The sequence below is a fragment of the Phyllostomus discolor genome, chromosome 1 (genome assembly GCF_004126475.2).
Source record: "Phyllostomus discolor isolate MPI-MPIP mPhyDis1 chromosome 1, mPhyDis1.pri.v3, whole genome shotgun sequence".
NCBI classification, from domain to species: domain Eukaryota; kingdom Metazoa; phylum Chordata; class Mammalia; order Chiroptera; family Phyllostomidae; genus Phyllostomus; species Phyllostomus discolor.
The window spans coordinates 137,104,162-137,121,100 of NC_040903.2; the positions used below are offsets into that span (position 1 = coordinate 137,104,162).

General features: G+C 35.1%; 1 protein-coding gene across 1 annotated transcript in view; it reads right to left on the minus strand.

Annotated features, from left to right (window-relative positions):
• G2E3 (G2/M-phase specific E3 ubiquitin protein ligase) overlaps positions 1–16,939 on the minus strand; it is a 69,492-nt gene that overhangs the window by 26,962 nt on the left and 25,591 nt on the right. The window contains exons 2-6 of the mRNA XM_028506689.1: positions 15,501–15,541; positions 9,480–9,577; positions 7,307–7,408; positions 2,911–3,035; positions 1,745–1,910 (exon numbers count right to left, since the gene is read on the minus strand). Of these exons, the coding sequence (XP_028362490.1) occupies positions 1,745–1,910; positions 2,911–3,035; positions 7,307–7,408; positions 9,480–9,577; positions 15,501–15,537 (528 nt within the window). The 5' untranslated portion in view covers positions 15,538–15,541. The remainder of the gene's footprint in view (positions 1–1,744; positions 1,911–2,910; positions 3,036–7,306; positions 7,409–9,479; positions 9,578–15,500; positions 15,542–16,939) is intronic.

The following is a 16,939-nucleotide window of genomic DNA, read 5'->3' on the forward strand; positions in this document are numbered from 1 at the left end:
GACAAAAATGTCACAGGGATGGTGAAGTCAAAGCTAATTTTGAAAGAAGATACAGGAGTCTGTCAGGAAAATGGGACAAAAGACATTGCAAAACTGGAAAATTGCATGTATCAAGTCTCAGTGGTGAGAGAAAGCACATGTGATTAGAAAACTAGTTAACAATATACTTAGGAATTGCATGCTGGCCATACTGAACTAAGTAATGAAGCTAAACAGGTAAATCAAAGCCAGCAGTGTGAAGAAACCATAGGAAATAAGGGATGCAAAAGAAATCTAGTTAGAGAAATAAAAAGTGCCTGAAGTTAAACCACATAGAAGGCAGAGAACAGCAACAAATTAGGAAGCCCAAAAATAAACATTAGGAAGACCTGACAGACTTGGGAATGCTTTGTGCATGGTGAAGAAAGAAGTGAACAAAGAGGAATCCAGGCTCAAACAAGTAGCAAGTCTCTGTCTCTCTGTCTCTCTCTCTCTCTCTCTCTCACACACACACACACACACACACACACACACACACACAGACCCCATGTGGTAGAAAAGTAACAAGTTACTGAAATCTTTGAACCTAAAGGGTCTGCAAGCAATTGTAACAGATACCAAGGTCTCAGTAAATATAAACTGAAAGTGTGTAGTATGGAGGAAAAGAATACGATAGAACATATATGGAAGGTATCAACAAGACCAGAGCAATGATGGAGAAATCCAAACAGAACAAGAATAGTGACGATTCTATACATACCCAGAGTGAAAACTTTCCATCATTTTTTTATATTAACCTATAGTCTCTCCTCAAAAAAATCCCAATGTATCATTTGTAGTGGTAAAAACAATGAAATTTGCTTAACTACATATAAACTGTACCCTCTGGATCCTTTTAAAACACTTTTTTTGTAAGAATTGATAGAATTTCTGATGTTGACCCAACAAAACAGGCTCCATCCTGCCACTTTTCACTGAATAGTCCTAAATATAAATGTTAAGACTCATACAAAAGAACTAAAAGTAATCAATTAAGCTTTACTACTTTTACTACTGTTAGTACTTTGAAGAGTATTGAAATAAAGGATTTATAATATCTCAACTTTAAAAAATACTTTTGTGGATAATCTGTAATCAGTAGTAATGTTTTGTTTTAATAAACAATAATAAAAGACAAGCTTTAAAAAATAGTACTAAACTTAAGTAAATGCTTTGTTATTTGGCATTCTATTAACTGTAACTGTCTATCAGTTGGTACTTTCATATATGTATAATATATTTGATATTATTAATAACCAATATCTTTTTAATTTTCAAGTATCTTCTGAATAAAATAATATTAAATTGTTTAATGTCAGGTTTTCTGTTACTTCATTTACTTGAAAACTTGTCATCAGGTTTGACATACAAGAAAAAATGCCTGTAACATTTAAATATCTTAGCTTACAGTTAAATGATTGTTTTACTTATCTTGATTTTCTAAGCTTAAATATGTAAATAACTTGGGAATTAAAACCTGCTTTTTATTCATTGTGAAATACAAACAAAATCCTCAGGTAAGTATACATTAAAAAGTAGTATCTAAAGTATTAAAATACTGTACATTTCTAAAGGATGAATTTTATATGTAAAATATGCTTCAATAAAGCTGTTTTTACAAGTTACAAGAAGTATTAGCTAAAATACATGTTAACTCTTTCCAATTTTAAATTCAAATCAGCAAGCAACAAATTTTATATCAGAAAACATTTACAAAACATCTTACCTGTAAACAGTCTCTATGAAACCAAGCATTCTTACAACAAGGACTTCGTAATATGTTATAAGTTGGAATAGGCTCAATAAATTCCAAACAAATGGTGCATGGTACAGAGTCTCTATAATTATTAGGTGTAATTATTTGAACAGGTCGATGGTTCCAACAAAATGACCTAAAAATGTAAATTATTTAAAAGCAACATCTAATAAATTACAAAGCACAACCAGACTAGCATTACAATTCACATTTATAGGAGAAAAATTATTCATATCTCTCTAATAACTAATGTACATTTGACTGGAACCTTAGTACTATAAATCAGTTTTACAACCTATGACCATGGTGAATTGAACTTTCCAAACAAAAATCTTTTGTGGTAAGACTCACAGAATTTCAGTAACTAATACTATGTTGAGGATCCCATGTAATATTTATTGTTAGCAACAGAACATACACATCATTTTATTTAACACTGCACAAAATTAAAAGAACTTAAAATTTAAATATTTAATCATTTAACAAGTAAAATGCAAATAATAACTTACTCCTAACCCATTAAATTTATTTCCATTTGTATTATCAAAACTGCAGTTTTTGTACATAGTAAAAAAAAATCCATTAACTTGGTCAAGAACACAAAAACTAAAAGAAATATAACACTCATGATACCCAATATCAAAATCCATAAAATTTTGATGTTTAAAGCTGAATTCAGGAAGCAATATTTTCAGGAGCATCCCAGGGCATGATATTCATTTTTTGGACTCCACCAAATTTCTGTACCTTCAATTTACTCAAAGAGAAATAAACATGCTCTGTGAAAGAAAACTGTACAACTATATCTGAAGAATAATACAAAAATCTAGAATTACATAAGGTGAAAATTTTCATTGTTTTTGAATACACATCGACAGTTCCGTATTATATTCCAGAGCTGAAAGTTGAAGGTATAAATAAGCCCATTTCAGACAGAGCAATTCTCAAGACTCTGAAGATATAAATGATTCCATATATATTCCCTCTCTATGTGTTTATACACTATATATATAAAGTGTATAAATTCAGTGAAGCTTTGAAAAAAAATTTTAACAAAAAATTTCACCATTGGAATACCCGTATCCCTTATGCATTTTTCTTTAAACATTACCTCTCATACTCAACAGTTAACTTACGCAAAATTGCCAGTGAATTGAAAAATACATTCTCTCTGAAGTCCACATGGGAAATGGTAACTTCGTTTACATCGAGGTGCAACACATCCAATTGAAGCACCACTTTTCTTGCAAACACAGCATTTCTAGAAGAAAATAAGAAAATAGGGGTCATAATATAGAAAAATTTTTTCATGATAATATGACTGAAGTATAAGTGAATATTCCTTTTGTGGAGTCTGAAAATTATTTTCATCATACAATAGCTGTGATGACAGTATATTAAAGAAATTTCCTGAGAAAACTGTTCTACCCAGAAACAACCTGAAGATACTAAAGATTTACTCCTACAACAATTTCTGATATAGGGAACATTTATAATCTAACATATGAATAAGAAAGAGAAGCTTCTTTTCCTTCCTACTTGCAAAAATAAACAGAAGGGTTTATAAACATAATGGCTATACGTGAAAGTCTCATTCAAATCTCAATAGAAAATACATAATTAGGAAATATTCAGCAAGGAGAACAGTAAAATACTAAAACTAATCTGTAGAAAAATTGGCTAGGATTACTTTATCCTAACCAAATGAAAAAGTGTTCGATACTTACAGTAAATTAAACAGTAAGCCCCAAAAAGACATGTTCAAGTCTTAACTCCTGGTACCAGTATGAACGATACCTTACTCGGAAACAGGGTGTTTGTAAATGTGATCTCAAGATGAGATAATCCTGGATTTAGAGTGCTTGCTAAATCAAATGACTGGTGTCTTTGGAAGTGAAAGGAGAGGGAGATTTAAGACAGAGATGCACAAAGGAGAAGGCCATGTGAAGATGGAAGTAGAGACTGAAGTTATGCTGCCACAAACTGAGAAATGCAAAGGTTGCCAGCAGTCACCCAAGTTTTAGAAAGAAGCATGGAATGGATTTTCCCTCAGAGTTTCCAAGAGGAATCAATTCTTCTGACAGCTTGATTTGGAACTTTTGGTCTCCAGAACTCTGAGAATAAGTTTCTGTTTGAAGCAACCTAGTTTGTGGAAATTTATTATGACAGCTCTAGGAAAGAAACATAATACCACTGCCACTAACTGAAATACAGAAGTAGTATACAAACAGAAAGACTATTAGATGAATCATTACTAAAATACAGAGCAGTACCTACAACACCTTGGAATCCTTGAGATAGATGGCCATTATAATTGACACTGATGAAGAGATTATACAGTATTAATGCTAATCCCTCAAGCAACACCAAGTCATAGGAGCATACTTTGCCAACCTGATGTTCTCCCAGTAAAATGATATACAGAATTCCAGTTTGAAGTCACAAATGGAGATACCTCTTCAAGATCAAGATATTTTCATTTTCAAGGGTTCACAATACAGTATACTTAAGAGAGAATTCATATGTTTTAAGAAAACAGGTTTCCCAACTGTAAGGGGACTTTGAGGCCATCTTTCAGAAGTTCACTATCATCAAGAAGCTGAACTTTGAAACTAACATTCACATGTGGCCCTTAGATAAATGCCACCACAGATAAACTTTCCCAAGGTTTTCCCTTGTGCTCTAGAGCCTCCATTTTACCACCAAGTCCTAGGTATCCTCAACATCTTAAAAAATAATTGGCTTCATTTCTTTGCCTCAACTAAGATAGGGAACAAACAGAACATTATTTTAATTACCTGTTGCAGATTGTAGGCCCCTACTCTATCTTCATATTTAACATTCTCGTTCTTTCATCATTTCTACTCAGACCATATGGAAACCTACAGTCCTTTCCTTGCACATAATCTAGTAGCTATCACACAGAAGACTCACAGATTATAATTAAATGAATGAGGAGTTAAAAGTTTAAAATACTTATCTTAGAGAACAGGAGAAGGCACTGAACACCAGCACACAATGTCACAGAAGGGCCACAAGAGGTCTGGAGATCATAAATTATTGGTCTACATAGTTGTGTAATTTCTTCCTCAAACAATCATTCCAAACCAGAAACTGAGGTATAAGAATGAAAAGTGAATGGCTGGATTGACTCAGGTTTGAAGAACAGCAGGGTGGAAGTATGTTCATAATTCTGATGGAGAGTGAGTGAAAATGGCCCTAGCTGGGTAGCTCAGTTGGTTACAGTGCCATGCTCATATACCAACTTGTGGGTTCGATCCTCGGTCAGGGAGCATAAAGAATCAACCAATAAACAGCAGTATACAAAGAAAATATTCAGAATCAAAGGCATTTTTGTACACCAACAATGAAACATTAGAAGCAGAAATCAGGGGAAAAATCCCAATTGATATAGCAACAAGAAAAATAAAATATCTTGGAATAAACCTAACCAAGGAGGTAAAAGACCTGTACTCAGAAAACTACACAACACTGAAGAAAGAAATTAAGGAAGTACATATACTGTGTTCATGGAAACATATACTGTGTTCATGAATCAGAAGAATTAACATTATCAAAATGTCCACATTACCCAAAGCAATTTATAGATTCAACGCATACTAATAAAGTATGAATGGTATATTTCACAAATATAGAACAAACACTTCAAAATTTTATACTGAATCATAAACGACCCGGAATAGCTGCAGTAATTTTGAGAAAGAGCAAAGTAGGAGAGATCATAATACCCAATATCAAACAGAATAACAAGGCCACTGTAATCAAAACAGCCTGGTACAGGCATAAGAACAGACACATAGACCAATGGAACAAAACAGAGAGCCCAGAAATAAATCCAAGTCTCTGTGGTGCATTAATAGTTTACAAAGGGGCAACACCATAAAATGGAGTAAAAACAGCCTCTTCAACAAATGGTGTTGGGAGAGCTGGACAGTTACATGCAAAAAAATGAAACTCAATCACCAACTCACTCCATACATAAAAATAAATTCAAGGTTGATAAAAGACTTAAGTATAAATTATGACACCATAAAAGTCCTTCAGGAGAACATAGGCAGGGAAATCTCAGATATTCCATGAAGCAATATTTTCACTGATATGTCCCCTAGAATAAGGGACATAAAGGACAGAATACACAAATGGGATCTCATCAAAATAAAAAGCTTCTGCACGGCTAAAGAAAACGGCATTAAATGAAAAGGGAACCAACTATATGGGAGAACATATTTGCTAATGATACCTCAGACAAGGGTTTGATCTCCAAAATATATAAAGAACTTACACGACTCCACTCTAAGAAGACAAGCAGCCCAATTAAAAAATGGGCAAAGGACTTGAACAGACAGTTCTCCAAGGAGGACATACAAAACCATGTCCTCCAGAGACACATGTAAAGATGCTCAGTATTGCTAGCCATCAGAGAGATCCAAATTAAAGCCACAAGGAGATACCACATCACACTGTTGAGAATGGCCATGATAAACAACGCAACAAACAACAAGTGTTGGGGAGGTTATGGAGAAAAGGGAACCTTAGTGCACTATTGGTGGGATTGCAGACTGGTGCAGCCACTATGGGAAACAGTGTGGAATTTCCTCAGAAAACTAAAAATGGAACTGCCTTTGACCCAGCAATTCCACTGCTAGGATTATATCCTATGAATCCTGAAACACCAATCCAAAAGAACCTATGCACCCCAATGTTCATAGCAGCACAATTTACAATAGCCAACTGCTGAAAGCAACCTCGGTGCCCATCAGCAAATGAATGGATCAGAAAACTATGGCATATTTACACAATGGAATTCTATGCAGCAGAAAGAACTCCTACCCTTTGTGACAACATGGATGGAACTTAGCATTATGCTAAGTCAGGTGGTAAAAGACAAATACCATATGATCTCACCCTTAACAAGAACCTAAAAAACAAAACAAACAAGCAAGCAAAATATAACCAAAGACACTGAAATAGAGAACAGGCTGAGAGTGACCAGAGGGGAGAGGGGAGGGGATTATAGGGGAAAAGGGTGAAGGGTTTGCAGGAACAATTATAAAGGACACATGGACAATAACAAGGGGGAGGTGGAAATAGGGGAGGCTGGTGGGGAGGGATGGGGTGGGGGGAAAAGGCAGAAAACTATACTTGAACAACAAAAAATGTTAAAAAAGAAGAATCAACCAATACATGCATAAATAAGTGGAACAACAAATTGATCTCTCTCTCAAATAAATAAATAAAACTTTAAATAAGAGTGGGTAAAATGATGGGTTAGTTGGACTAAGATAAGGAAGTAAAATCAACATCGTCACATATATTATCCAGGGGCAGTTTAACTCCCTGTTATTTGCAAGAACACAAATGTTCTAAAATTCACCGTATTTGACAAAAGTAAGTACTATAACATAAAATCAAAGACTTACAAATTTCTAGTGTAGAAACTGATAAAGAAGACTTTCCCATTATTGACAATATTTACAGTATTTAGTGTAATGAGTAAAATAATTTACTTACCAGTTTGGAAGCTCTATTCACCTCTTTCCTTATGTCTTCTATTAGAAAACCATAAACTCCTTCTTCTTCTTTACCTCGCTGCCAAATTCCACTTGACATTAACTATGAATATATTCTCAGTTAGAAAAAAAAACTAGTTTGGAATAAATATATATCTAATATTTTAATAAAAATAAGCATAACTCAAATTTTATGCATCTTTTAACTTTGTTATTTTTCATGATCAAAGTAAAAAGCTACTCACATTTTTTTTATTTGAAAGACACTGTATATTAATAGTTCATATAACCAAACTGGTTTCTCAAGTATTTCAGAAACTAACAGAAAAAGGAAGGAAAACAACAACAAGAACAAGAACAGCAGCAAAAAGCCCTGTAATTAAGCTTTAGGGGGAAAAGGGAATAAACACTGAAAGGTATAAATTTAGTCACAGTAAATAGTATGGAGATAGTAGAGATTACTGGTAATATTTCAGGCTTAATTATAAATCTAATTGGATTCTGGATCATAAAAGGCAGATTTAGAGGGAAACCTATTGAATTGTAATTAACATAAATGTTCACATTTAAAAAATCGGATTTTTAACTTTAGCTTAAATATATTAAAGGAGCATGAAACAAGAAAAAGCATGGGACTTGAATAAGAAATTCTGGCTTTCAAACCAGGCTCTGTGTCCAACTTTCTGGACCCCTAGGCAAGTAATTTAATGTCTGACCTTAAACACAAAAATAAAAACACTGGGCTAGATTACACTGCCTCTTAAGTTTCTCTCAGCTCTAACATTTGTTGCCATTTGTAACATTACTATACTTTCCTGTTCACAATGAAATAGAATGTTGCCCAGGGTCAGTATCTTTTTGAATATATTAAATAATTCAAAAATATATTAAATAATTCAAAAGCACTTCAAGTATGTGATTAAAGAGGCTTATTTCAATAAGTATAATATATTCTAAAGAAAACCAAGTGATACACATTACTTAAAAATTAGCTATGAAAAAAAACCACCCTAACAAATAAAGTAGCTCTCCTAATTCTACTACATAAAAAGTGAAATAGCCCCAGCTGGTGTGGCTCAGTTGCTTGGTCATCATCTCACAAACTGAAAGGTCCCTAGTTTCATTCCTAGTGGGTTGCAGGTTTGGTCCCCTGGGGTGTGGACACAAGGCAACCAATCGATGTTTCTCACCCTCTCTTTCTCCCTCTGTTCCCCTCTCTCTAAAATCAAAATAAAATAACTTTTAATAAAATTGAAATAAACTCTTAGAAAAATGAAAAAAGTTTTCTTGTGTGATGCAAAATATAATAACCCCAACTTACAAATTAATCTGGAATGCCAATTTCATGTTCCCTGAAGTACTGGTACAAAGTAATTACATTCTTAGATCATCTACGAGTCTATTTAACTGACACACAAATCTGTAGTCTTAGAGAGCCACCAAGGAATATGTTAGATGTTTTCTCAAGGAAGTATCTAAAGAGTTTTAGCATGGATACTGTGTTGGGTATAAAAATATGTCCACAAATTTGTTGATACTCCTTCCTTTAAGATTTGGGACCTGATCCCTTCCCTTTAAGTGTGGGCTAGACTTAATGACTTCACTTCTAACAAATAGCAAAAGTGACCGTGGTATGTGACTGTGAAGACTTGGTCATATGATTCCATCTTGGTGTATCCATCTATCCCTCTCTTTTTTATCACTTGCTCTGAGAGATGCCACAGTCCTTGCCATGGACAACCCTACACCCAGAAAATAAGAACTAAGACACAAATTCAGTGAGGGGAGAAGTTGGTAGAGGGAAGGGGAAACAAATTAAAAACAAATTTTCTTCTATTCCCTCAACCCACAAACAAGTCTTTTATGAGATTTATCACTAGCAACAATGAAAACAAGCAAGTGGTAAGAAGAATAACTTCCTTAGAGACCAAACCATTTTTTTCAGTTAGGCCCTAAAGGGTTAGACAAAAATAAATAGGTAATGATGACAGGTCTTTATATGTGACAAGTAATTTCAGAATCTTAGAATCTGATAAATGACAATCTCATTTTTACATATTGGCAAAATAAGATCTGGAGAAGTTAAATGATTATCAGATAACAGCCATCAATATCTAATTCTCTTTTTTAAAAGAATATCAAATTTCTGAGATTTAATTATAAATTATACTCACCAAACAATAGTAATGCACAGTGATATTCCATTTCTCATGAGTTTTCTTTTCTCCATACTTATTAGGACAGTCATCATTTTTTCGACAGAAAACACAAACTAACAGTAAAAAAGTAAATAGATATAAAAATACTTTTTAAATAAAAAAAACATTTATAGAATTAGTTCTTTCCTCAACTGATGTGTTTAATTCTTTCTGCATCAGCAGATCACATTATATTGTTATCAGTAACTTAAAATTTCCAACATCTACGCCTAAAACAATAATGTAACTCCACATTTTACTCATTAATTTATAATAATGAATGTAATGATTAGTGTGTAGTTAAAATGGCAACTTGCAGGGTAACATCACTGAAAACAATGGATTAGGAATTTTTAAAACTCCATTAAAGCAACAATTAAATGGAAAAAAAAAACATCAGAATCATTTTTTCAGAAACTTTGAAATCTAATTTAAAAACTTACAACAATTAGGAGGATGCTTAACAAAGAAACAAGTTGCTATATTTTGATGAGAGCTTCGTGGCATTTTAACTTACCCACCTACCACCACCCCCCTCCCTGCCAATCTCCAGCTGGGCAATGGCCTTAGGTATGATGGCTCATGTTCCTGGTGTGGACTGTCCAAGAGGAGGTAACATGGACTTTGTTCTCAAAGAAATGTGACCGGTTTGACCTCTGTGGTGGCTGAGGTATGCTCTCAGTTGCTTGCCCCTGTTTTGCCTGCCTCAGAACTTTGTCAGGGTTGGAGTCTGACCATCTGTTAAAAGCATTTAAGACAAATATACTAGCTGCAGCAGCCTGAAGCAAAGGCTAACAGAGGGCAAGCAGGTGACAGAGTAAAAGCAGACTGGTGGCTCTCAGGGGCTGAGGACACGGGAAATGAGAAGTGAATACCTAATGGGTACAGAGTTTCCTTTGACGATAATGAAAATATTTTGGAACTGGTAGTTGTACAACATTGTGAATATACTAAATGTCACCAAATTATACACTTCAAAATAGATAAAATGGTAAATTTTATATTAAGTGCATTTTACCACAATAATAATAATTTTAGAAAAAAGTTTGATAAGCGTGGCTCTAAACCAGAGCTGTTTTAAAGTGCATCAGTCTGCTCACTCATGCTCTCCTGAGGAAGTCTGGACAGAAATCGAGGGTCCCAGAAGGGCCATACTGAACCTTCCATATGACTAGTTTATGCCTTATTGGACTTCATCACTATCCAAGACACATGCAGAAGAGCCTTATACACACCAAGTTTGCTGATAGAAGTATGCAAATAATGCTTCATAGCCATGAACTACTACTATAATCAATAACATGGAGGAATTTCATAACCATATTGATGAGCAAAAGATTTAAGGTCAGATATTACTCTTGGGGAGGAGCAACAATAACAAGAACAACTTCTGGGTGCTGTTTCTATTCCACTTCTGGATGGTGGTTACACAGGATGATACTAATTATTACCCTGAGGAGTTTGTGATTTATTTGGGGAGCAAAGAGGAGTCAATAAAGACTTCTGCCTTGGCAGTGATGTGACCAAAGGTTGTTCAGAGAAGATAACTCTGGAAATAAAAAGCCTAAGCATTGTGTTCAAGAAAGGTAAAAGCCCATAGGAATCTAGAACCAAGACAAAAGAGACCGAAGAATGGCCAAAAAGGAAGGGAAGAAGATGGTGTAATTATAAGATGGTATTGTTGCCAACCCTTATTATCAATGTGTCTTGATGTAAGTCTTATCCACATTTCCAAGTACCTCACTGAAAAGGTCTCAAAATAAAGCAAAATTGTTCTGTGATACTACTGGAAATAAGAGTGAGCCAAATCCAGCTATGTCCATGTGAGGTCCTATAATCTTTCATATGTATGACTTTGGATAAAATATGAGCTGAATAATTGCATCATTATACTATATTTCTCAAATGTATATGCAATGTTTTTTTTTTTAATATAATGAGATACCAGACACCTATCTGCAAAAATGGGTGGGAAAAAAATTGAGGGTTTCATATTCTTACCAAGTTACATATAGGTCACCAGACTACAAGCAATTCAGAGAAGCTCCAAAATCCAACATCTATATTTCCACCATCACATATACTGAAACCACTTTGATGATGCTGTCATTCTCCTTTGTCAGACTGAGATAAGATATACACTCTAAATAAAGCAATAAGCCTCCAACATCCTGTTCATATCCCTCTAAAACAACAATGAAGTATCTTTTTTATAGTCCCTGGTGAATCTTATAATTGCTTTCAGGAGGAACTCTTGATGAGAGCTACAGGTTCTTCAGGTTGCCCATGTCAGGAACACAGACTGACACTGCATACAAATGAGTAGAGCATCCAGAGAGCCTCCCAGCTGCATTTCCCCAAGGCTGAATGGATCCATACCAGCTTAAAATCCTGCCTCTATCTCTTACTCACCAATCAGCATGTCCTTCTACCACATCAATTCCTTTCCTGTGAAGTCAGATTAATATTTTACACAAGTCAACAGCACTCTGAGAAATGTTCAACTTTCCTTTACCTCTGAATATAGATCCCAGTCAAAGTAGACTAAAAACAGAATAGGAAATATAACCAACTATAACCAATATGTAAATTAGCACTAGTCTTCAATTACTGGGCCACACACATGCACACTGACATTTCTGGTTTCCATGAGAGTAGGACCAGAGAAGAATTAGGAAGACAGTGTGGTGGGAAGAAACAGGCACTGCCTAAGTGTTGGGAACTGCTCTGCCTGTTTTCAGAAGCTGTAATCCCCTGTGGCTAAGGCTGAGTTAAGGACCTTGGAACCATAAGCCACTTAGGAGACAAAATTTATCTTCTTTGTAGGGACACCACCTCTGCCCCCTTTCTCTTCACCTTGCTTGGCCCCAGGCAGATGACTGGTTAGCCAATGACAGGTAAGATCCCTCAAAAGAGGGACAACTTAAGACAAGTATGGTCACAAAGGGGCCCTCAAGGAAGGACTGAGGGGGCTATAGAAAAAGGGGGTGAAGGACCCTTGCCCCTTAGATTTGACATAGCCTGAGTCCTCATTCTGTCTGTGAGAAGTCTCCTAATCTCTTGGCTGCCTTACTTCCCCTGCCCGATTTAAGCCTGAAACAATGCCTTAAGCCTGAAACAATGCAGGAGGAGGGTGCTGCCCTGTGATGGAAGGGGCAGGTTCCCTAGGGCGATCAGGACTAAGAAAAAAATGCATAAAATCCTATGAAACGTACTTTGCTAATACCCTCAATTTAAATGATAAAGGTCCAAGCAGAAAGTGAGTTTGTTCCCCAAAGTTTCATGGCCCCTTAGCTATCTGACCCTGACTTAGAATAAGCCCTCAGAGTTCTCTGAATGTTATCTATTATTTAATAATTTCTGCCTAACAATGATTGACAAGCTTTATGTATACACCCTGTATTCCTGTGCAAATTGAACTCAATAAAAGCTGTCAAGGCAAGAGTCGAGGTGCTCTCCTCTCAAGAGAGTGCCTGAGGTGCTCCGAGGCTTCTCCTCCCCTTGAGAGAGAAGCCGTGCCATCCCTTTTCCTCCACAGGACTTGTGAATTTGTCTCATCTCATCCACAATGCCTCAGACCCCAGGAGCCGGGATCTGCAACAGCCCAAGCATGAGGTGTCCTCCCCTTTCCTCTCTTCTCTTTGTCTGGATCCTCCACAGGCTTTCAACTTTCAAGATGAATTCTTCCAAAATCACCTTTACCCAAACATCTCACACTGCTCCTTGAATTCATAGCAACTCTAAGAGCAAAATGCTCCTCCATGAGATTTCTTACAGCATTGCTTCTTTTATCGTGTATATATGATTTTCACTACCATAAGGTCAAGCATATGTAAGATCTCTGGGTTACCATCTACATTCCTTCCAATGCACAGTACTGGGAACATACCAGGTTTTTAATAAATATTAGTGGGATGAACAAAATCTTAATAACAATAATATTAAAAAGGCAATCGTAGACTCACGGAGGTGTGAGTTAAAACACAGATCTACACTCTCACTGTAACCTTGGACAGGTCACATAAACACTTTATGGCTCTGTTTCCTCTTAAAAATGAGGACAACACTACCTACCTCAAACTGTGTCTTAATGAGAATGACATAGTATATAATAATATAATTAAAAGGGTATGGCACCAAGACAGAACTGAGTAAATGTCAGTATTATAACTATCATTATTTTCTATCTTGCAATGTTTATATGCACAGAAAATTTCTAATAACATACTAATAACTAATAAAACAATGAGAAAATCACTAGCTGAAGAGAAAAGACTGAGGATCTCAAGGTGCAAGATCAATACAAGATGAAGGAGCCTGAATCTCTGAATGAATGCATGGAACAGAAACTCCCTATGTGTCCCATCTCCCCTAACTAATCCACACTGAACTGTAACATGAACACATAATAAACTTTTATTGTGTTAAACTGTTAAGACTTCAGGGTTTACCTATGACAGCAGCTTGCCTTATTTACATTAACTAACCAAGAATAGATGTTATGTGTTAAAAAGGTGCTATGTATTTGTTAACAGGCTAGTTACAAAATAGACTCAGGACTGGAAACAAACCTCCATGAGCTAAAATTTAATATTGTGAAATATCCCCCCTGTTATTTACCTTCCTTTCTCCAGTGTAATGAATTAAGCCATAAATGAAAGCCCTTTCCTCCGTTTTGAAAGAGTTCAGCTCCCCTGCCTTCCCCTCATAAAGTAACTGACCACATTAACTCCAGCAAATTGCCATTTGTTTATTGGACATCTTACACCAGCAGCTCCTACCTTAATGTCTTCATCCCTACTGCCTCTATTTTTATGTAAGTGCACATCAAGAGAAAGAGGAATACAAGTAATTAGCTTAGACTACAAAAGAGAAGTCCTCATGATGTATGCTTGAATGAACCTGAATCTGCTATAGACAGTGAGCCTGTGGCTTTCCATGTGTTCCCCTTTGCCCTTCACCCAGTATGAAGACCATGAATGCAGGACAGACCAGGTTTTAGGCATGCATTTTGTAAGTAGATTACTTTTGTTTTTATTTGTGCTTTCATTTTTTCCTACATTTTAATGTCTAAAAGTCAATAAAATTGTTCTGACTTAATTATACTTAAGATCACCTTCTACACTAGCAAATGATACTGGCTGCATCATAACAATGAAATAAACACATTCACATATATACATACAAGACTGAGTCAATCTTAGCAAAAATATTAATAACAGAACAGGTAGTATTTGCATTTGACAAAGACATGAAGGTAGTCTATGAATTTTTAAGTATCAGAACTGTTAGCATAGTTGATAGGAGTCTGTAGGTAAAGTTAGGAAAGCAGAGGGAGGTTTAACAGCACCAATTTCCTTATCTAACATGATGTAGAGTCAACAAGTAATCTCCATAAGTGATATGCAAAGTACAGAGTTTTAAGTGTAATACTTTGAGAGGGAATAAAAAGTAAATCTTAAAAAGGGTAGATTAGAGGAGAAGTGGTGGCAGAAGAGTATAAAGTAACAGTTTAAATTTCTCATTTTCTATGGTAGCAAATCAATAAATACTGTTTCAATTCAACATATAAATGCAAACAACTACAAAGGTCTATATCTATTTGAGGAGACTGTTATGACCACTCAGAGGTAATGTTTCTTATTTGTGTTCAACTTCCATGTATTGTTTAAATCATTCTCACCAGCATTTTCTTTTGTAAGAAAAATTATTTACTAAATAAAAAATACCATTTTACTCAGGTACAAACTATACCTAATACATATAGACAATACAAATAAAATATGGTAAATTATCTTCTTATAGAGGATTTTTGTTGAAGTGAATACATACAAAATTGTACTTTAGTATACAGATATACGAAGTAAGCATGGATCCAGGAATTCATTTCTATTGTTTGAGCAGAATTCTAAAGAGGTTTATTATAATAAAAAAGCAAGAGTAAAATATCTCAATATTTTAAATTATATTTGAAATATTTTAAATACAGTTACTTACCAAGAGTCTTAGAGTCACCAGGGTTATTTTCATTCATTTTACTAGGAAACACAAGAACATACAATACAGTCATCTTAATTTAAAAGTCTCAAGTTATCCACCTTAAATTTAGTCAGTGCATGTTTGGTCAGTCAATTTCAAGTGTTGCATATCATTTTGTACTCTAGTACATGATTTTCTCACCTTTTATACAATAAGACCAACAATTTCTGATAAGAGTGGTAATGTCTGTGGACACTGTTAAAACTGGAGGAAATGAGTCCTCAGCTACTCAGCTACTAAGAGTGGTAATGTCTGTGGACACTGTTAAAACTGGAGGAAATGAGTCCTCAACTACCGTTTAGTTGGTTAGAGCCAAGGTTGTGGGTTCTATCCCTGGTCAGGGTACATACAAGAATCAACCAGTGAATGCATAAATAAGTGGAAAAACAAATCAATGTTTCTCTCTTCCTTCCTTTCTTCCTAAAATTAACAAGTAATTTTTTTAAACTGAAAGGAATGTTTATTAGTTGTCAAGAGATTAAGATGACTACTTTTATTTACTGTAAAGGGGCCAGAGTTTTAAGATATCCTGCAATGCACCCAACAGACCTACACAATAAAGAAGAATCTAGTCAGGGGTGTCAAAGTCATTTTCACCGGGAGCCACATCAGCTTTGTGGTTGCCTTCAAAGGGCTGAATGTAATTTTAGAACTGTATAAATGTAACTACTCCTTAACAGTTAAGTGAGAGCTCGGTGCTGCTGCCAGGCCGAATAAAACAAGGTGGAGGGCTGGATTCAGCCTGTGGGCCTTGTGTTTGCCACCTGTGGTCTAAATGAGCAATTTTCAACCCTTTTCAACTCATGGTACATATAAACCAATTACTAAAATTCTGTGGCACATCCAAAAAATATTTTTGTTGATATAAAAAAAATACGATTAATTTTGATTCATTCATACCAGACAGCTATTGTTGTGTCAGCTGTTATTTTTTATTTCATAATTTAAGGAAGAGGTTAGTGCCCCTGACTAAATAAACAGTTAGGTATCACACATTTTAAAAATTCTTTCAGCACACTAGTGCACCACAGCAAGTAGTTGAAGTTCTCTGGTCTAGACTTCTGAATTTCCAGCTGTACATTCAAGTAGATTAAACAAACAAACAAATAAAACACAACTATTTACAATTATATCAACCTAGAACCTAAGCCCATTTTACATGTAGTCTTTTTTCTCCTGCTATTTTAGGACAAAATGACTATTTCTAAACTACCAACTCCTATATAAAGTCAAGGAAATTTCTATTTTATTTTTGTCCATAATTTTACCAACACTTGTTCATTGAACAGAAAACACCATCATCAATAGTAATGGCATTCATATTTGAGTAATCTATACAACAATCATTCATCAGACTATATCTGTGGCTATTTTACTTGCAGGGATTCTATAGAGTT